Raw genomic sequence first — 21,597 nt, forward strand, 5'->3', positions numbered from 1 at the left:
GATGAAGTTGAACCAAATGAGGAAGTCACATCTGATGAAGTAGAACCAAGTGACAAAGCTGATGAAGTAGAATCAAACAAGGAGGTAACATCTGATAAAGGGGCAGAGGAACCAGCCCCAACCACTCTGGATGAAGAACAGGTTATGTCCCCAGTGAAACGTTTCTTCACTCAGGGAATATTTTCTAGTTTAAAAAAGAAAAAGAAAAAGGCTTTAGAGGAAGAAAGATCTAAAGATGAGCCTGTTGAGAGGGAACTGCAAACCTTTGGAAAACAGGAGGAAGCTGGAGAAGATCAGGAACAAGTGAAAGAAGAGATCAGTTCAGGTGTAGAAACGGCACCTGCCATTGAGGGGGAACAAAATGAGATAGATATAGATAGATTCCAAGTTGAAACTATGCCCACATCGTCAGAGATACAAACGGAATCCCTGCTAGCTGAGATAACCAATGTCCTTGAACTCAGTGACAACAGAGATAATATTCTTGAAGGACAGTCTGCTCCTGAGGGATTCTCCTCAGTTATCATCTCAAATGAAGCTGAACTACTTTCATCTCAAGAGAAAGCTAAAGTTCAAGGAAGTCCACTCAAGAAGCTCTTATCTGGGTCTGGCTTAAAGAAACTCTCTAGAAAGCACAGAGGCAGGAAAGCAGCAGAGACTAAGCTGACAGCTTCTGGCGAGCATGTTGCTGAGCTGCTTCAGTCGTCTGTTGAGTCAGCAGAGTATCAGAGAGGGGAACGCTCCGCCTCTTCACCAGAAGAGCAAGGTCATGCTCAGCTAGAGACAAGCCACGGATCTGAAGGGGATGTAAACTCTGATGGTGAAAGGAAGAAGGACGGCACCTGGGCATCCTTCAAAAAACTTGTGACCCCCCAAAAACAACATGCAAAAAAATCACCTGAGAGTGAGGACGAGGCAGCAGTTGAAGGTGATCAGGGAATAGAGCTTAGCACAGAAGAGGCAAAAAAGAAAGATTCTTCTTCTTGGGATGCTTTCTTATGTGGATCTGGAAAGAAGAGGAGCAGAAAAACCTCCGACTCTGAGGATGACATGCCCATGACTTATGATCAGAAGTCAAGTGATGAAGCTGGAAACACTGCTGAGTCTCCCTTGGACACTTCTCAGGAAGTAGATTATGAGAATTTTACCTCTTCCGCAGAAAATGCTGCAAGTCCCTTAGAAGCTGATGGGCGGTCCACATGGAATTCCCTTAAAAGGCTTGTCACCCCAAAAAAGAAGCTAAAAACTGAAGAGGCATGTAAAGCTAGTTCACCCGACCAAATACCATCCGATAGTGAGATCTCTAAAGATGAGTCTTCGTTTTCAATAAAGAAACTCATCCACGGACGCAAAAAGAGAAAGTATGATGGAAAGCAAGAGCAAATATCTTCAGATGAGGCTGATAAGGGTGTTGGATTCTCAGATGATGAGAACTCTGAAACCCCAGCTGTGGTTCCCTTGTCCGAATATGATACAATTGTGTATCAATTGGAGGACCACAATTTACAAACTCAGGAGTTGATAAACCGTTCAAAACACAAAGCAGAAGAAGAAGAAACCCAGAAAGACCTCTCAAGTCAGGTAACTGAATTGGCCTTCCCCAATGACCCCCTGCTCCCTGAGACAGAGAAGGTTCAAGGCACCAATGATACTGTGGCACAGTTCGCCGCATCAACAATCCCTATTGCTATGGAGGACTTTGAAGATCTAACAGAATTAATAAGTAAACATCTCAGTGATATACCTGAGGAAGGTGTAACAGAGGAGAGCATTGCCACACCAGTGTATCTTGCTGAGGACACCACTCGCGATGACACCATAGCTGAGGATATGATAGAATTGACATCTGAGGCAGTCACTGCCCTGGAGCCTATAGATGACTCCCTTGCAGAGGAAACAACAGAAATGGTCTCAGCAGTTTCACAGCTGACAGAGTCATCGAAAACATCTGGCAACACAACACCAGTGCCAGCAGAGTGGTATGTAAAGGAAACCGAAGCGCTTCTACTAGAGGTTGTTGAAAACATTTGCTTAACCCCAAATGCAGTATCACTAACTTCCGAAGATGCTAGTCAGGAAAGAGTTGCTGTAACAGTTTCTCCACACTTATTAGAAAGATGCACACAGCAGGAGGTCTGCAACGTCTTGGATGACTACCTTGCAGAGGAAATGACAGAAATGGTTTCAGCAGTTTCACAGTTGACAGAGACATCGAAAACATCTGACAATGCAACACCAGTGCTAGCAGAGTATGATGTAAAGGAAACAGAGGCACTTTTACAAGAGGTTGTTGAAAATATTTGCGTAACCCCAAATGCTTTATCAATAACAACTGAAGATGTTAGTCTGGAAAGAGCTGTTGTATCAGTTTCTCCAGACTTATTAAAAAGATGCATACAGCAGGAGGTCTGCAACGTCACACCACTGCTAGCAGAGTATGATGTAAAGGAAACAGAGGCACCTATCCAAGAGGTTGTTGAAAATATTTGCGTAATCCCAAATGCTTTATCAATAACAACTGAAGATGCTAGTCCGGAAAGAGTTGTTGTATCCGTTTCTCCACACTTATTAAAAAGATGCACTCAGCAGAAGGTAACAATTTTGGAAGCACACAAACAACCTGATGCAATTACAATCTGCACCGGTTTAGACACCAAAACATTTGATGTAATGGATGAATTTACAGCGGAGCCCCAGGTAGAGGGTATATCTGAAGTCAGTGAGACAGAGCTGGCACAAGAGGATAACGCAATGTTTGATGCAGCTGGATTTGCTACAGATGAGTTTCATCAAGCTGAGGTTTTTAAGCCACAGGAACTATCTGATGCAGGTGCAATCTACACAGGACTAGAGTCTAAAGAAGTTGATGATAGTTTAGAAAGCCCTGTAGAGCCACAGTTGGATTGGGTATCTGAAGTCAATGAGGCAACATTGACAGAGCTGACACAAGAGGATAAAGCAAAGTTTGATGCAGCTGGATTTGCTACAGATGAGTTTCATCAAGCTGAGGTTTTTAAGCCACAGGAACTATCTGATGCAGGTGCAATCTACACAGGTCTAGAATCTAACGAAGTGTATGTTAGTCTTGAAAGCCCAATGGAGCACCTGGTGGATTGTAGATCTGAAGTCAGTGTGGCAACATACACAGAGCTGGCACAAGAGGATGGAGAAATGTTTGATGCAGCTGGAATTGCTACAGATGCGTTAAATCAAGCTGAGGGTTTGAAGTCACAGGAAATATATGATGCAGGTGCAATCTCCACAGGACTAGAGTCTCAAGAAGTTGATGATAGTTTTGAAAGCCCAATGGAGCACCAGGTGGAGTGTATATATGAAGTTAGCGAGACAACATACACAGAGTTGGCAACTGGAGATGAAACAGAGAAGTTTGATGCAGCTGGAATTTCTACAGAAAACGTACATCAAGTTGAAGTATATTCAATGGAAACTGAATTCCAAAAAGGTTCTGTCGAAATATATGATTCTCAGAATGGAGTATTTCATGAAGAGGAAAATGAACAGTTTAGTTTAGAGAGTAACATTGGTGAAGTCACCCAAATCATGCCAATAGAAGACGAGGACGACAAACAAACTGAATTAGTAAATGAGTTCCAAGAGTCAACACCTATATATGTAGCCTACATTAATTCAGAAGGGGGCGGAGTTCAGGTAAATGAAGGGATGCTTGTTGCAGAGAACATCCCGATGCCTGATACAGAGAGTCTGACGGTGTCAGTCACAGATGAACCTGTCATACAACCAACACATCTCACTGAAGTCACTCTTGAAATGGAAAAAGAACAGCAGATAATGGACGTTGAGGAGGATGCTGTTGATGTTGAGCATGCACAATTGGCAGAAATCATGACTTATGAGGTACAAGATATCACAGCTTCAATGCCTGATACTCCCATAGCAGAAGCAACAGACATCCCTGAAACGTATATAGCTATAGTGGCACCAGAAGTACAGTCTAATGAGACTAATGAAGCTGTGAGTATTTTAAGCCCTCTCTTAGAAACTGGTATGTTTGAGACGGCAGAATTAGGCAACACAAATGTGATGGTAAATGTTCCATCGATGCGGTTTGTTGGCGACCATAACATTCAAGTTCAGGTGACGGATACTGAGATGAATTCAACTGAAGCAATTGTTGCGGCAGTGCTTGAAGCGGGCTCAACTGAAATCATACAAGCCATGGATATTTGTGAACAAATTTATGATGAAGGAGCGGCTGCGTCTGCCTCGCTGGAGGTTGAGGATGAAATTCTTGAAGAGGCAAGCCAGAGTACTACAGAGTACTACATCCAGCATGAAATGGAGAACTCACCAGAAACATCAAATGAAGGAGTGATTGTTGAATCACCATGGGACCTCAGTGTTGTGTCTCAGTCAGATGTATGGGCTGAAAGTGAATTCATGAGTGAAGCAGAAGTTTCAAAAGCATCAGAGGGTTATCTTGTTCCCGAGACATTCACATTCTCCGAGACAGACAGTCAAATACATGTAGAGGAACATCGATGTGAAAGTGTTGGATCAACCTATACAGCTGTACAGGAACAAGAGAATATACAATTATCAGAACAATGTGAATTTGATATGTGTGCAGGAAGCGTCAGACAAATGGATATGGATGTGCAGGAACCGTCAGACAAAGACACAGTGCCCTCAATTGTTCAAGTTGATACAGTGTATGAGGAGATTAAAGGTATTGACACATATTCAGAGTCCACATCTGAGGTTCAAAGCACCACATCTGAGGTTGTTCAGAAAAAAAGAAAAAAGAAAAAGAAAAAGAAGTCAGCGTCAGCAGAATCAAGACAGGAATCTTCAGTGGAAGAAAAAGAAGAGGACACCGAGTGGAAGTCAACACAGACGGTCGCCTCCTACATGGATGAATACAACGACACTAGAAGGGTGTCTGTGGAAGTGAAAGTGTCAGTTATTGTTCAGACCCCTGAAAATCAAACTATGGTTTATCAAAGTATTGATCAAAATCCACCCAAAGAAACTGGAAATGCTAGACTATATCAAGACAACCGAGAGTATGACCAAGATGTGTGGCTTGACGCTGAGGAAGGTATCACAGCAAGACCAGCTCTAGCCTGTCAGGGAGGCGAGGAGAGTCGTCAGGAAACACTGAATGCATATGCCACAAACAGAATGGAAGGTGAAGATGCAGAGGTCTTTGATTTTGCACATGAGCCGCAACGTTGGTGAAACCTGCTACGGAGACACACAACTGGTAAGCCATGTATTTACATTTTAAATTACAACAATGACACGATGAGGAAATATAAGACGTACATTTAATTTTCAATGTCCTCTCGATAGATGCCTTGTAGGGATACAGAATAATGTCCTTCTGCAATTTTCTCCTGACAGGTTGAACAATTAAAAGGCGGACAGGACAACCAAATCGCCTCTTAAAGAGTCAACACAGTCAAACAGACAAAGTAAAAGGCAACACCAAAGGACAATCTACCACAACAGAAGTAAACCTTCTGTTATGGGCCTTCATGTACGACCAACCCAGGCTCTGGAGACATTCATCAGGTCTTCAACACCTTCACCCCATATTGGTTGTTATTCAATGCAATGTTGATTTGTTACTATATCAAACGTAAACTGTATGACTACCTGTGTACTTCATTGAGTACATTTCTTGTTCCTTTTTCGAGGAACCATGTCTCATTATCTGATCTTGGAGGTACAATAGTGTGTATTACATATTATTTATGTTTGAATTAAGACTGAAAACTCTAAAAAGAATGTTTGTGCTTGTCAGTCATACAGTAGGCTATGCGTAATGTATCAGAGCATCATTATACATTAAGAACACTCAAATATTGGTCTGAGGTTGTAATATACCAAGTATTTACAGATTATTGTTGGATGCATTGATCAAACCTAGGGCCAGTTCCACAGACAAGGCTTAAGCCTAGTCCTGGACTAAATCACACTTTCAATGTAAAATCTCTATTGAACATGCTTTTTAGTCTAGGATTAGGCTTAATCCTTGTCTGTGAAACCAGCCCTATATGTTGCTTTTAAATCAGTAACTAGCATTTTTTTTCTATTCTTGTATTTAGTCAGAACGCAATTCACAGATTACAGTATGTTGCCTAACATTTAATTTGACAAAATAATACTGTTACACATAACATTACATTCAGTGGAAGAAATTATCCTCCCATAATCTTAATTATTTGCTGACCAGAGTGCACTGTGACAGGTTGGCTGCCGGTATATGTTCCACCCCTTGTCTATCACTGTCTTTCCTCATACCGTACACCACTGCTCACTAGATTGAGCATTTCATAGCTCAATTGCTCAAGAATGTGTATTGAATCAAATTCATTGTAATATTGCATGCAATTTAAATCTTTCCTATGAAATACTGCCATCTTTTTTCTTCATCCGAAAGAAATAGCCAGTTGCATTGCAGTATACAGGAATACTGAGACAATATGTTTATGTGTCCATAGCTATATGTATGTCAGGTTGAAACTGTTTGTGTTACACACTATAATTATTTGTCATTTTATTCTACTGCTTTAGTAACTTTACTAGACTTTTACTAAAGTACTGTACTGGCAAATATTTTAAACAAGAACTCAAGTTCAGTTGATGTTTTTTTGTTCTACATTTTACTACTGATTGGCACAGAACACTTCATGTGTTTTATAGTGTAATATAAATAGAAAACATATTTGGAAAGGTTATTCAACCTTATTATAGCAGAACACAGCCTTAAAATGCTCATGCAGCTTGTTTTTACCCCTGATTTATTAAGTTATTAAGTTGTGTGTGTGTGTGTGTGTGAGATGTGTATGAGGGAAGTCTGTTTGTTTTTTTCTTTTGACACAATGTGAACCTGATAGCATTTGGAGATTATATTCCGGTCTATGTTAAAGAATGTTATAATAACTAATAACTAAATGCAAAATCTAAAAGAGTTGCATGGACATTTTTATACTTCCAAGCTGTTCATGAAATAAATGCAAATTATTTTAAATTCATTTGAATAAATCTAGTCTTCAAAATCTGTGGAGTGTTTTGTTCTGACAGCAATACTCTTACTGTTATTGAAGTTCCAGAACTTCCAGTATGACAATATCAAGCAAATGTCATTGGTCAAATATCTCTGCACAAAGCCCCCATCCTCAGTGGTAGAAACACAGACGGCGTGAATGAATGAATGAATGAATGAATGGACTTTATTGTCATTGCTACAGTACAGGTACCAAACAACGAAATTTAGGGGCGTAGCACCTGTTCAGTGCGTTTAACATGAAATATTACAATTTTAAACCACCTTTTATTGCTGTTAGTTGACTTGCCAACTTGAGTTTACAATTTAATATGCAGTGTAATATGCAGTGACATATTGATGTAATGAGACCTCTGACTGTTTTGATATTCACAAAGAGAACACAAAAGAAAATGTTGGCACAAAATAAACATATACAATGGCATGGGAAAGTATTTGGACCCTTCACTTTTTCCACATTTGTTGTGTTAAGACTCAATTTAAAGTGGATTATTAAATTATTTTGCCATCAATCCACACACAATATCCCATAATGAGAAAGCAAAATGAAATAGGAGAAACACCTCATATATTCATTCAGATCCTTTGCTATGACATTTAAAATGAGCTCAAATGCAAAAATGTCATCAATGTTTTTACAGGGTGTTTGATTTGCATAGGGATCAATTACACACTGTATATCAGGTTGTCATTACAAACTCAGCAGATGGAGAGGAACACAACTGGTCAGGAACGTTGCCCTGAGGCCTGGGGAGACGACAATGTTGATTGGCTGAGAGAAATCATCTCAGTCACAAAAGTCTACAAAACTGGTCAAAACCAAGTGGCCAAAGATAACCTCTCATCCTCATTGTGTTTGCAGCAATGAATTCAGGTGATCCAGCAAAGACAGTGGCTAGAAATTTGTTTATTTGGTTTTACTACAAAGCATTACTTTTAGTGCAAATACAGCATGGTCTGAATACTTATTTACACGAGGTATTTCTGTTAAATCAAATAAAAAAAACAACAACATGTAAATAAATATACCTCAAATTCACATAATTTATGTCCATCAATGACAACATTCAGACACATTTGTCAGTACATGTAAAACAAATAACAGGTTGTAATTTGTGACTAAAACAGAATGTATTTAGCAACACAATGATCATTATTTATTGGGCTAAGTGATGGAATCAGGCCTAATTGAATCACTTAGGAAAAGTGAAAACTTACGGCCAATATCCCAAACCATAATAAATGGTTATAAATGAGGAATATCACAGTTTATGTCCATTTTAAGCTTTTTTCTGAATTATCAATATAATCATGATGTAACGGATTTACTCATGCACATTCATAATATCTGATTATTTACTCTGACTCTTCTGCCATTCATCAGTGACAACCCACCGTTCCTCCATCATGGAAGTCCCGCTGGTGCAGCTCTTCAAAAGATCACTCTGGCAAGTTCGAACATCACCTAGAATTCAAAGGCAACAAAACAAATAAAACAAAAGGTTCTGTGTACGGGCATGACAAATATCACCATCATCGTCACCATCAGACCCTGAGCAGTGAGATCATCGTCACCATCAGACCCTGAGCAGTGAGCAGTGAGTGAGAGAACGGATGAGACTTCCTCACCTCGATAGTGATGAGTATGACAATCATCCACTCCAGCCGTAAACTGTGCTTCTCACTCAGGTGGTTCCTCATCAGGTCTGTCAGCTCTGTGCAGTGTTGCAACTTCTCATTCACAACCTACAACACAACCAGATGACTGATACTGTAGCTGTAGCCGTACCTTCGTTCGCCAATAATTTCTCCCGGACGCAGAGAATTGCCTTTTTTTTGGTTCCAGCTTGATTCATTTACACGTAAATACATGTGGTCTGACTGATTTCCTTGCAGGACAATCTAATCAATTTTTTTAGACCTAGCACCTCATTTTTAGACAGAATAACTGAAATTTGCAACCTTTTTAGGCCTTATACATTGGATTGCTGGATTTTAGACTTTAAGGCTTTTTAAGACCAGCGCAGGAACCCTGTTATTAGTATGCTATGGTAAAGGTAGGCCTAGTTTTCTTATTGTTGAACATCCCACCAAAAACGACTGTGTAAAACCGTGTTAACATGATCAATGAGAGCTCAACCTACCTTGACTCTGCGGTTGATGTTGAGGAACTGACAGGTCTTGTCATAGAGCAGCTCCAGGTTCTCTCTGTCCCAGTAGAAGTCGGGTGTGATGAGCAGGTCAGAGCTCAGGTTTATACAGTGTCTACAATCACCAACAAACGACAACAAAATTGCAAGTCTCAATGACAGATTACAAAGTACTATCTGTAAATTGTTGTCACATTGCCCAAACTATAATGATCAAAATATTTGCCAATCCCATCTTTCATCTGATCAGTTTAGACATTTTAAGATCGTCTAATTTACCTCAGAGAAAACAGTTCTCCAATTTTTTGCATGACCTCTGCTCTAGACAACTTAACACTTTTACCAGATTTCAGCGTCTGTTGGGGGAAGAAGAAAAAAGTTGGTATTTATCTCAGAATCAAACTAGTACCTGGGGTTGGTTACAATGGAGAGAATAACATAGGGATTGCCTAGCCCACAGTAAGAGCCATAAGCAAAGAAAAGGCAAATATTTAATGTGTTATTTCGTTATTGGATTATTAATTCATCTGTGTCACTAGTTAATTGCATTGTTGTAATTGATAAGTGCATTCGAATACCTTATTTGTGTAAATACCCCTAATTTAGACGCTCCGTTAGTTTAATCCTGTGATCCTGTGGAATCTTACGTCGTTTTAATTTAATCTCAGTTGGATATTGGAAGTACACAGTTCTTTGATCGTAAATGGTAAATGGACTGCACTTTACTTTATCCAAAGCGCTTTACAACGGCCTCTCATTCACCCATTCACACACACATTCACACACCAATGGCGGCAAGCTACCATGCAAGGTAGTATATCACTGAGAGCAATTTGGGGTTCAGTGATCGTCATTAATATGTACCTGTAACTTTCTTTACTGTGACAATGAAACCTTTTGAAACAATGTTACTGGTCTCCAGACATTGCCTTTTTACATAGACTCAGTGGATACTCAGTGTTCTGATAACAGTAGGCTGTGGCACTACATCCACCAGACTGTACATGTTCATGTCTGGCCATTTAAAGTAGTTCAGCATTATATGCTCTTGCGTGACAAGTTTTACTGGTACAAACATCCATTAGTGATTCATGAATTATATATAATTCTAGATTCAAGTCTGAGATTGATGTTGTTTCTAATGAGTGGATGTCCAAACTGTTTATTACTTTCAGCAGGCCTACCTCTGGGATTGACTGAATCGACTCCACAAAACTGTCTAAAGAAACTTCCCATATGGCCAGCTTTACTGCAAAAAAATCAAAGGAAAGAGAGAGAGAGAGAGATTATGGACGTAAAAGAAAAACAGTAATTGTGAATATACAGTTCTATACATGAATAACATGATGTATTATGGAGAGTGAATCCAGCTGACCTGATAAACAGAGAGCATTTGAGAACGCAAATTTCTCGAGCACAGCTTCGTCTAGATCCATCTCGTTGTTCAGGTGGAAGTTTCCACGCTGAAGCTTTGAGTTTCCCCTGACCAGAACATAAAAAGATCAAATATACAATTCAACAATTGAATTTGATTGATTTGGTAGAAACTCCAAAATCAAAAATCCAATTCATTTTTCTCGACGTTTTTTTTTGCACTACTTGCTTTTTAATTCTTATTCTTATGTTGCCTGTTTGCACCAAGAACCACAGCAAATTCCTTGTATGTGAAAACTACTTGGCGAATAAAGTCATTCTGATTCTGATTCTGAGGTTTTCCAGAATACATTTAACTGAATTAAGAACACATTTAATAAAGGGGGAAATAACTTTAAAACGTAATGTTAAGTTACTGCATATACTGTAACTTAATTAGAAATGTCATAATTCATCTGCAAAAGGAATGATAAATAATGTAGCTTACTCTCCAATGGTATAGTTTATCTCTTCATTCTCCCAGTGGACCAGAGCAACCTCGTAAGGCTGGATCTCATGCTTCTCCAAGATTCTCATTACACATTTCATCTGGAAGAGCAAACAGTGCCATTTTCAAGATAATGAAAACATCAGTGTCCCTGATAGAATTACATCCTCTTGAATTGTTTAGAATGTTCATAGGAAGAATTCTCCTTTGAATTCCACATTGCGTGAGCTTAGAATTCTAAGGTTCTATCTCTGTTTAGGGTAGTTCAGAGATATTGAGCGTCAAAGTTTTTACATGCCATTATGTTTTGTGAGATGGAACCTTTGTATTTTATTAATTACTAACTAAAACATTTCAACATTTTAAAAATAACACCACACAGGCATTAATAAACACCTAATGAATCGGATTATTTAAAAAACTAAATTTTGACCAAAAATAGAGATAGAACCTTATAATTCTAACGTCACGTAATTCTCATACGCACCGTCTTCTCTTCAACATTCCAGAACACCACTGAGCCATCCCTAGAGATGGAAACAGCTGTCAGAATTCTAACAAAAAAACATAAAAGAAACATCACTTTTATCACTTTGACATGGAACGAAAGGGACGTACCTGAAGAAGAACATCAGAGCGTTGTCGTCGGGTTTCGAGGCCATTTCTGTGCCTATCGCCAAGACATTTGAGGCATCTAAAATAAACATAATATATGCCATTTAGCTGACGCTTTTATCCAAAGCGACTTACATTGCAGTGAGTATATACATTTATCAGTATATACGGTCTCAGCGGGAATCAAACCCACAACCTAAGCGTTGTTAGCACCATGCTCTACCAACTGAGTCACAGAGGACCACCAGGATAAACATATACTATAACTGTCAAAATGTGGGTTAGGGACATTGCACAATACTTCATCAACCTGGTGTATGACTCGAGTATTGTATTACTGTATTATATGTTTATTACTGTATTATATGCTACGAAGCAAATGTGATTACCTCTTGGCAAATTATCTATTTCGTAAAAGCCGTTGGCTATCAGGTCATGGCAGAGTGTGGGCAGATGGTACTGGTCTGCTGTCGCAAAGGCAATGCACTGCATCACATCCTAGAAGGACAGAATGGTGTAAAAAAACATGACCAAGAATCATCAGATCAGATCTTCAAATGTGCACAAGTCCACTTTCAACTGGTAGACCAGTCTCACCTTGTCCTCCTCTGGGGTAGGTGGGTTGGTTCTGGATGGTTGTTTGGTCCTCGGGCCCTTCAGAGCTCTCTTACCAGGTGATGTCCCTGATTTCAAACCGTGATTCAACACTGATTTCACAGGAGTTGTTGAATACAACCGCTTCTGTGTACTCCAATACTTGGTGGTGAAATAACAAGGGATGGGAGATATGCCCAGAGTGTTTAAAACATTTCGCTTCTGGTTTACAGTCCAGAAGTTATTTTGGTTGTGTGTGGTTGAATGACAGCTACTAGGAAAAGTCACTGAGGTAGTCAAGGCTGGTGATGTTCCAGGTAGAGTCTCATAATTGCGTTCCTGAACCATGTCTGACAGACAGACAGACTGACAGCGACAGACACATCGCTGAACCCTCAGTCTGCTCCACAGCGTCCGGAGCAGCATACCTGCAGAGACTGAGAGCACACATCTTCAAATGGTAAATGGTAAATGGACTGCACCTATATAGCGCTTTCTTTTCTGCTCCAAAGCGCTTTACAACGGCCTCTCATTCACCCATTCACACACACATTCACACACCAATGGCGGCAAGCTGCCATGCAAGGCGCCGGCCCACTCACTGGGAGCAATTTTGGGGTTCAGTGTCTTGCCCAAGGACACTTCGACATGTGGCCAGCCGGGGCTCGAACCGTCGATCTGCCAACCTTGTGATCATTAGGAGGCGACTCTACCTCCTGCACCACAGCCACTTCATGATGTCACTTCATCAGGAATTGCACAATATTGTACAGTAAATTAACTCAAATCAACTGGGTAACATATGGGGAGTGTCAACAGTCAGTAGAGGAACAGACAGGTTTGTTTCAGCTGGGTTTGTTAAGTTCAGCCCCCCCCAAAGAAAGACAGTCTTGGGACATTGACCTTGGGTAAACTGAGTTAATGCAAGTGAAATAGCAAAGCAAATACATCATTATACATAATCAACGATATCGTTGCATTACTCGTTGGCATCATTAGGGCCATGGTTAAAGCTGCTAGAACGTATCGATACACAAAAAACACAAGTTAGCACATTTCAAGCCCAGTATTATAAAACCCAATTCGTGCAAGCTAGTAGTAGCTGATGCAATGAATGAACAGAGCTAAGTGTTTAACAGCCTTGATAACGTCTCCGAAAATGACTCACCAAATTAAGCTTCAAAAGATTTGAAGATTTGCCCTATTTTGCCAGATATGCCAATGACTGCCATATCGAAATGAATACACTCAGTCAGATTTAGTTAGAGTTGCCATCATAACAGATGTTGTCCACAAGCTTCTTGCTCATAAAGTTTTGTTTGAACAGCTACTTCCTGGTCGCTCAGTCTGGGACGTGACGTCACTGATTCTGAATATTTCAGTGTTGCATTCTTCATCCCTTCATTCCTTAAATGTAAACTGATCATGATTCGCCTTCAGATAAACGTTGCCGCCATAAAAGTGGATCTTATGTCAGCGCATAATAAGCACCGTGGCCATTATTCATCTTTTTAACCCACTTTTATATCATGATCTCACTGTTTTTTATATACTGTACATGGCTGGCCCAGTGTTGTTGTCTGTCCTTTATGTTGTGTTGTGTTGTTATGTGTGGTTTTTAGTGGAGTGGCGCGGCAAAACGAATTTCCCCACGGGGATAAATAAAGTATCTTTGAATTGAATCTTTGAATTGAATTCATTTTGTAGGAGCTAAGGAAATATTCATAGAGGGTATCAGTTCACCACCTGATGGCACTGTAGCGCCCCCTTCGGTAGAGCACGGCGAATGTTTTTTGTTGCCTAGAGATTTGACACATGACGAAGGTACAGTTCAACATTAGGATCACTTCTCAGGCTATAGCAGCCTATAAGACTAAAGAGACTCCAAAATAATGGACGGCATTGATCCAATAATAAAAGAGACACAACTGGATGAGGTAAAAAAACAACTAATTTTGTTGAAACCTATTTGTTTCTTTTAAGCCTATCTTTTAGAATAAGAAAACACGCAATAGAAGTGACATCATTGAGCTTTCAGTCTTTACAGTCTTTCAAGAACCTTAAAACAGTTTAAGGGAATGTATATAGGCTTACACATGACTCAAAGCTGAGTTGATTAAATAAACAGTATTTTGTGATCTCAGGTATGCCATGAGAGAGACAGGTTGAAGATGAGAGTCTGTGTGTTGGAGGAGAGTGCGAGGTCCTACGAGGTGGAGTGCAAAGCCAGCAGAGAAACAGTGATGAGACTGGTGGCGGAGGTGACCCGCGAGAGGAGGAATGCAGCCACCAGTGCAGAGGCGCTAGATTTGCTCAGACTGGTACATGTGTTCACCTCTTTTAAGCCTGACTTCTGGTTGTGTGTTGATAGAAAAGTATTACATTCTGCCTGTAGGCAGAACAACAACATCATCATGTTTTTTTTTTTTTTAAAGCTGTTCTTTCAAACGTATGGATAGGCTACATAATGATATTCATAGGTTAACACTAGAAGAGCTGTGATGGGGTCACAGTGACCCCTGTGAGTAAAAAAAAAAGCAGGCTAAAAAACAAGATGGTCAACTAGTGGTCGTTGTGTGTAAGTAGCAGATTTACATTCTAAAAGGGGGTCTATTAGACCCCCGAGGCAGCTCTACTAGTAGGTAAAAAGGCACAGCTGTTCTAGTGTTAAATAGCTGTAGCTTGTGTCAAATTGCTTTACAATGTTTCCGTCATAAAAGTATATGTCTCCTAGGAGTTAGATAGTGCACTGTTGGCCAGGAGGAGTGCAGTGGTGGAGAACCAGGGTCTGCAGGAGAGGCTGGAGGCCAGCAGGCGGGTCATAGAGGCAGCCAAGCGGGAGGCAGGATGCCTGGAGAGACAGGTCCAGGAGCAGGTTATAAAACTGCACACTGGCCAAGAGGAGACTCAGGCCTCACAGGGGAGAATGCAGACCCTCCTGGAGCAGTTAGCCACTCTTCTGCCACTGAGTCACTCTGGTGTAGCCCCGCCCACCGAGAAGGAGGTGCTACTGAGACTAAGTGACCTCTGCACCACGGAGCAGAATGCAAAAATGGTAGAACTTTTACAGTGGTTCCTTCCTCTAACATGCAGTCACATGAATATATATTAGTTTAAGTTAGAAAGTACACTGACGTATCATCTTTTATAAGACGCACATTTTAATAGTGTGGGAGTATGTAGTATATTTGTCTTATTTTCCCAGCATGTTTTCTCATGTCATATCATCCAATATTTCAGACAATGGTGGAGATGGAGAGAAGGCTCTCCCATGTGTCTGAGGGTCTGTCCAGACAGACAGAGCTCCACCACGGTGCCCTGCAGAGAGCCCAGATGGCCGAGCAGCACGTCCAGGATCTGAGGGAGCGGATGCGGGGCCTGGAAGCAGAGCTGTTGACAGCTGATGAGCATCGCGATGGGCTGAGTCATAACAGAGAGCACGTGAGCACCGTGGCCATGACCAGTGGCGGACTCAGGCTGTTTTAAGGGCAGGGGCGAAAAGAAAAAAAAGGGCACATACTGCACAACATGGGACCCCATCAGTGCACATGGTCAAGTTTAGACCACTGGAAGGGCAGCCAATAGGGCACATCCTCTAATTTTGCCACTCAAAAGGGCACTTTAGTGCGACGTTTTTCAACTGTGGGGGCACATGGTCAAGTTTAGACCATTGGAGGGGCACCAATAGGGCACGTCCGCCAGTGGCCATGTCCGCCAGTGGCCATGACTGTCCACCACCAACAGCATCCTCTGACTAAAATAGGACATTTATGTACATTCCTTTTGATGTCTCTTGAGTATGAATGAATGATCTTTATTGTCATTGTAACAGGTACAACGAAATTTAAATGCAAGCCCTAGGTGCTAACAAACAAACACAGTCCTAAGATAATAATAAAAAAACAAGAATGAGACATAAATAGACATAATTAGGGGGGATATAAATAGGGGGATAAGTGATCGGTAGGAATCTGAGAATGTATCTGTTATGTAAACTTATATACTTATATACACTAAATGGCCTATTCACAGGGGGGTATGTAGACAGGGGGGAGTTAGCATGTAACTATGTACTTTTTTATAAACATAAACATATGAACTAGTAACGTATATACAGTATATGGAAACCTAACACAAGGATGTAAACATATTCCAGGGTTATAGAACATTGCACTATTCCCTTGGTTATTGCACAGTAGTTCCCAGTAGAAGAGATTACTGAGCTCAGACTGAGGTGTCCATCACCCTGTCGGTCCTCTCCCCTGTAGTACGAGCGATTCCTGGAACAACTCTCAGAAAAGATGAAGGTCGACTCCATCGCCACTGACCTGGGCTTCGACATGAGGCTGCAGCTCATCTCATCTCGTGCAGAGCAACTCATTAAACAGGAAGTGACAGCTTTGGCGGAAAGCAAGACTCTGGCCCACAGCCTACAGAGAAAGGTACGAAATGGATCCGAATGTGTCTGGTAGCTTATCTCAGAGTGTACAGTATGTTTAATTATAATGAGTTTGAATGATTGCTCAGTAGGGGGTGGGTTTGTGATGGACAAAGGCTCACTTGTTTAGAACAATTCATACACAGTATAATGCTCAGTATAATGGTATTTGTAGCAGCATCTTGTGTGTGTGTGTGTGTGTGTGTGTGTGTGTGTGTAGCTGAAGACCCAGAAGGAGCGCTTGGAGAGTAAGGAACTCCACACAGAGTTGCTGAGGAGGAAGGTGGCCGACCTGGAGGAGGAGAAGAGGAGCCGCTCGGCGCTGGCCGTGGAGCGCGACGACGCCCATGTGACGGCCAGGAGACTGCAGAAGAAAGTGGAGCGTCTACAAGGAGAACTGGGCTCTACCAAGCTCTCCAACACTGAGCTCAAGGCCCAGCTCTCCCACACCAACGAACTCAAGGTAGAGGGGAGGAGTGCTCAGGCCCACACATCTAGAGGCAGAGTCATATAGTTGCCTGACAGCTACCTGTCCAGTACAAAACTCAAAATTGAGTTAAAAAAAAGGTGGATATTACCTTTAATAAGCACTTTGTATTGAACACTTTTTCGTGCATATTAAATTGTCCTCACTGTAAGTCATTATAATCTATACCTCTGTATACAGGGTTCCTACAAGTTTCAACAAGTCAAATTTAAGACCTTTTTTAGACCTCTTTGAATAGAATTATAGACCTATGATATCTTTTTGTCATCCTGCCGTAGCTTCGTTCGCCAATAATTGGCATTTTTTTGGTTCCAGCTTGATTAATTTCCACGTAAATAGATGTGGTCGGACTGATTTCCTTGCAGGACAAGCTAATACATTTTTTTTAGACCTAGCACCTCATTTCTTAGACCTAATAACTGAAACGTAAGACCTTTTTAGGCCTTGTGAATCGGATTGCTGGATTTTAGACTTCAAGGCTTTTTAAGACCAGCGCGGGAACCCTGTGTATTGTTTCTGACGTATGATCAAATGTCCAGTAAACATCAATAATACGAAACAGACGCTGAACACATTCAAGAATCAATAATGGAATTAATGTTGTGAAATGTAAGAAATTCCTATTAGGCCAAAACCTCAAATGAAATGCTGACAACTGCTGAGGTGTCTGCTGTGTGTGATGTCAAAGCTCAAAGTCATGGAACAGAGTCAGACCATTGAGGAGCGGAGTAAGAGACTGAAGGAGCTGGATAAGGGGAAGGCCAACGTTGAGAAGACCCTCACCACCGTGTCGTCAGACCTACAGAGCCGAGAGAAGAAGGCCATGGAGGATCAGCAGCAGCTCACCTCCCTCAGACAGATTCTGACCCAGCTCACTGAGAGGGAGAGAGAGGTGGGGGTTTATACATCTATAAAATGCCACTTGGCTTGATTTACAGAAGCTTATATTCGAAATCCACCTGGGGATGTGATTTTTTTGTGTTGCGTTTTTTTTAATCATTTTATACTGAGAAATGTAAGTCTCTCTACAGTTTGGCGAATCTAGCAGCACTCAAGGAAGGCCCATTTCCTTCCTGTAAGGGATGGGCCAAGATCTGTGGCGTAATTAATAATTCTGACTATGGACAGGGCCCATAACTTGTGTAATCACAGATTTGTATAATATGATTGGTTCCCAAGAATAGTGACCTCATGACCAAGGACAGTTCTATAAATATGAGTCCCACCCATCGTTGGGGGCTTTTTGGCTTTTGCTTCTTGCTTATCGGTCTGCTCGTTTCTCTCTGCGCTCATGTGACTTTGCTTAATAAAAGGCCTCTTTGGAGACAATTGATTCAAGCTCTTTGTGCTGTATACGTTTTACTCAATCTATTAAGAATCAATTAAATCCACGACATCTGCTCCATGTTTCAGCTGGTAGACTTCCGCATGGTGGTCTCTCAGATGGTAGGCCTGGAGGTAACAGCCCTGACACTCCCAAACTACGAGATCATCAAATCTCTGGAGGTTCTGCTTCACCCCCATCACCACCACCATCACCTCGCCCTACCCTGGAGCTGTCCGGCCCACCAGCAGCCCTACCTCCCACACATCCAGGACGCCCCTGGCCCTGCCAGGCCCGACTCCGGTGCCTCTCAGAGGCCTGCTGGCCCTGGGGCAACTGCTCTGGACAGACACTCAATGTGAATGAATCTGGGACAATGACCTTGAAATCTTTCACATTTCTGAGTAGTACATCACTTATTGTAGAAATAAATTATTTTGATTAGATTACCAATACATTTTAAAGGTTGTAATGTAATCAAAGTCAGAGATAAAGATCATGTGGTCAGAGTAATAAAATAAAAACATTGAATCTTGAATATAAATTGTGTTTGAGATGAATGAATGTTTCAAATTCAAACATTGTCCTCTATATCATATTGAGATGATGTTTGTTCTTTGTAATTTAATAGATAACTGTAATTCATTGATGTTGAATAAAACACGAAATCAAGATGAGAATTTGGCATTCAATATTTGTGATTTAGGGGTCAGATATACATGATAGATACATTTATATCATTATATACAGTACATGTTAAATTATCCTGGACTTTAAAACATTAATACTCAACTGACAGAGCCATACAAAATATTCAGTAGTATTGTAATTCATTACAATTTAGAATATTAATTGTTGCCAGTTAAAAAAATAACAGTAAAGTGTGTACAGTACATGGTTATCATAATTTAAATGTTTCTGAAGGGTTTAAACTGTTCATAGCAAATAACTCTTTCACGGTTTCCTTAGTTTTTCATAAGTACAGTATATGCAACACACAATTCAGGTTATAGATTCTTACACCCAATTACCGTAATTCATATTAAAATCAACTATTCAACACTGACACACCCAGCCATAATAAGTAACCATCAATAAAAGCAAAAATTATAACTGCATGCCAAAATACATGTAAAAAAATAATTGCAATATAAGATATCTTAAAATGTTATTTTACAAATCTCCAGTTATTACGAGCAAATTCACAGGCTATATTTAGAACTTAACAATACCTTTAAATAGGTCTTGACACCAAAATGTCATCTGTATTGTACCTATTCCAGCATCCAGTCGATATCCACTGGAGACAAAACCAAACAATGTTTTGGTTTATTGCTCCAAAGACGCTTCTTAATCTACCCAGTATTACACAGATCAAAACGGTGAGATGCATGATCCTATCAGATACAGTAGACAAGAAGAGAAGAGACCGGGGAACTTGACAGTAGGTGTTCAGTAGGTTCAGTCTTACAAAAACATGACCAAGAATAGTTTTGGCTACCAATGTACACTGGTGTATGGTTACCAACGTCTTGTGGTATTGTTGCAGGTTCCATACCATTATTTCAGGCATAACACCCCAGAAGACCCACACAGTAAAAAAAAACTAAAACTAACAGTCCCCCTTAAGTCTGCACTTAAGTCTGCCTCCCAGCCTCCCAGCCTCCCAGCCTCCCAGCTGGCTCAAACAGGAGGGGGCCCGTTGGTGTAGCGCAGCATGGGGTAGAAGGACCGGGCAAAGTTGTTGGACTGAGAGCAGCTGAAATCTCCCTCAGACAACGGTACCAGGCAGGCCACGCCCACCAGGAGGAGCAGGAGGAGGAGCTGGACGGGCAGCGCCACCCAGAGGACACGCCTCAGGAAGGAGGAGCAGCGTGACGGAGGAGGCGCCGCGGCCTCAGAAGGGGAGGAAACGGAGCCAGCGGCGTTGGGTGACCTGCTCAGACACAGCGGCAGACATCCATTTAGTCGATCACGTCTACAGCCGAGGAGACGCATATACACCCAATACATCCCCCCCTCCTCCTGGTCATTATGATTCACCGATTCAAACTATTATTCAAAACTAAAAACCTTCCATCAAAATAGGAACTCATTTTAGGAATATGTATGTATATGTTACGGTACATGTGGGAATACGGTACATGTGGGAAAACTAGGGTTAGGGTTAGGTGCTAGGGTGCTAGGGTTAAGGTTAGGGTTAGGGTTAAGGTTAGGGTTAGACATGCCAGCATGTACCAAGTCACCCTAGCACCTAAAGCACCCTAAGCACCCTAGTTTTCCCACATGTACCGTATTCCCACATGTACCGTAACATATGTATGGTATGACAGTGCTAACTTTAAAATGCTTAGCTCCCCAGAGCTTTAAAATGCTTAGCGCCGCTCCCCAGACACCTCCCTTACCACGCCTTCCCTCCCAAAACCTACAACAAACAGCAACTGAAACATCTTTGATATTGGTGATCAACACATTGACTGAGGTGCTGGAGAATGATACCTGGGAGGAAAACAAAAGATGTGGGCACATTGAACACATTTTCAAGACATAACAGCAACAATCCAATGAAAACCATGAAACTACCACATGAGCTGACATTCTTTTGTAAAGCGCGTTAGGACACAAGGCGAAAGGCATGCTGCAAGTAATGTAGCTGCTGAGTGTTTAGACATTCCCAAAAGCCCTCTCTAAGGAGTATATCCTGTTAAATGCAAAGCATGCCAAGACAGGAGCATAGCAGTTAGAGTGGTCTCTATTGGGGTAGTTCTACCTCTGCTGTTTTTAAAAGTAGCATTATTGAGCCCCATCTGAAAATACCATCATCTGTCATCTAACCCTAACCCTAACTGAGATGACAGTACCACTAAATTGGTTGCAAAGGCCCAAAATAATAGCCTATTTAGACTACTGTATTTACATACACTCGGTACACTCAGATAAGGGATACATACTGTAGTAATACAACAATAGCTGGGCAGAGTTACTGTATAACTAACTTATGCTGCCGTTGCTCAGGTTTAGCTGACATGGAGGATCTATTTTATTATCAAATTGGGTTACACTGAGATGAAGCG

General features: G+C 41.1%; 4 protein-coding genes across 4 annotated transcripts in view; 2 read left to right on the forward strand and 2 right to left on the reverse strand.

Annotated features, from left to right (window-relative positions):
- Positions 1–396: 396 nt before the first annotated feature.
- On the forward strand, positions 397–7,932 carry akap12a (A kinase (PRKA) anchor protein 12a; the record flags this gene model as incomplete). The annotated part of the gene is made up of 2 exons (XM_080545289.1): positions 397–1,979; positions 7,917–7,932. 2 exons carry the CDS (start codon positions 397–399, stop codon positions 7,930–7,932), a joined length of 1,599 nt encoding a protein of 532 aa, XP_080401415.1.
- rmnd1 (required for meiotic nuclear division 1 homolog) lies at positions 7,380–13,547 on the reverse strand. The gene is made up of 12 exons (XM_080535218.1): positions 13,443–13,547; positions 12,278–12,711; positions 12,070–12,178; positions 11,684–11,759; positions 11,553–11,592; positions 11,066–11,166; positions 10,580–10,686; positions 10,389–10,453; positions 9,484–9,560; positions 9,199–9,319; positions 8,684–8,800; positions 7,380–8,519 (listed from the first exon to the last, which is right to left on the reverse strand). Exons 2-12 carry the CDS (start codon positions 12,698–12,700, stop codon positions 8,487–8,489), a joined length of 1,269 nt encoding a protein of 422 aa, XP_080391344.1. The 5' UTR covers positions 12,701–12,711; positions 13,443–13,547; the 3' UTR covers positions 7,380–8,486.
- A 542-nt stretch (positions 13,548–14,089) lies between these two features.
- On the forward strand, positions 14,090–18,885 carry ccdc170 (coiled-coil domain containing 170; the record flags this gene model as incomplete). Its single annotated transcript, XM_080545404.1, has 8 exons — positions 14,090–14,098; positions 14,419–14,595; positions 15,009–15,329; positions 15,515–15,715; positions 16,543–16,716; positions 16,933–17,175; positions 17,888–18,091; positions 18,613–18,885. The coding sequence occupies 8 exons, from the start codon at positions 14,090–14,092 to the stop codon at positions 18,883–18,885; spliced, it is 1,602 nt and encodes a 533-aa protein (XP_080401530.1).
- A 1,321-nt stretch (positions 18,886–20,206) lies between these two features.
- The window catches only part of syne1b (spectrin repeat containing, nuclear envelope 1b), a gene marked incomplete at both ends in the record, with an annotated part of 140,201 nt that continues 138,810 nt past the window's right edge, over positions 20,207–21,597 (reverse strand). The window contains one exon of the mRNA XM_080550517.1: positions 20,207–20,459. Coding sequence (XP_080406643.1) covers positions 20,207–20,459 — 253 coding nt within the window. The remainder of the gene's footprint in view (positions 20,460–21,597) is intronic.

This window comes from Nansenia antarctica (assembly GCF_963989245.1).
Source record: "Nansenia antarctica genome assembly, chromosome: 1".
In the NCBI taxonomy this organism is placed as follows: domain Eukaryota; kingdom Metazoa; phylum Chordata; class Actinopteri; order Argentiniformes; family Microstomatidae; genus Nansenia; species Nansenia antarctica.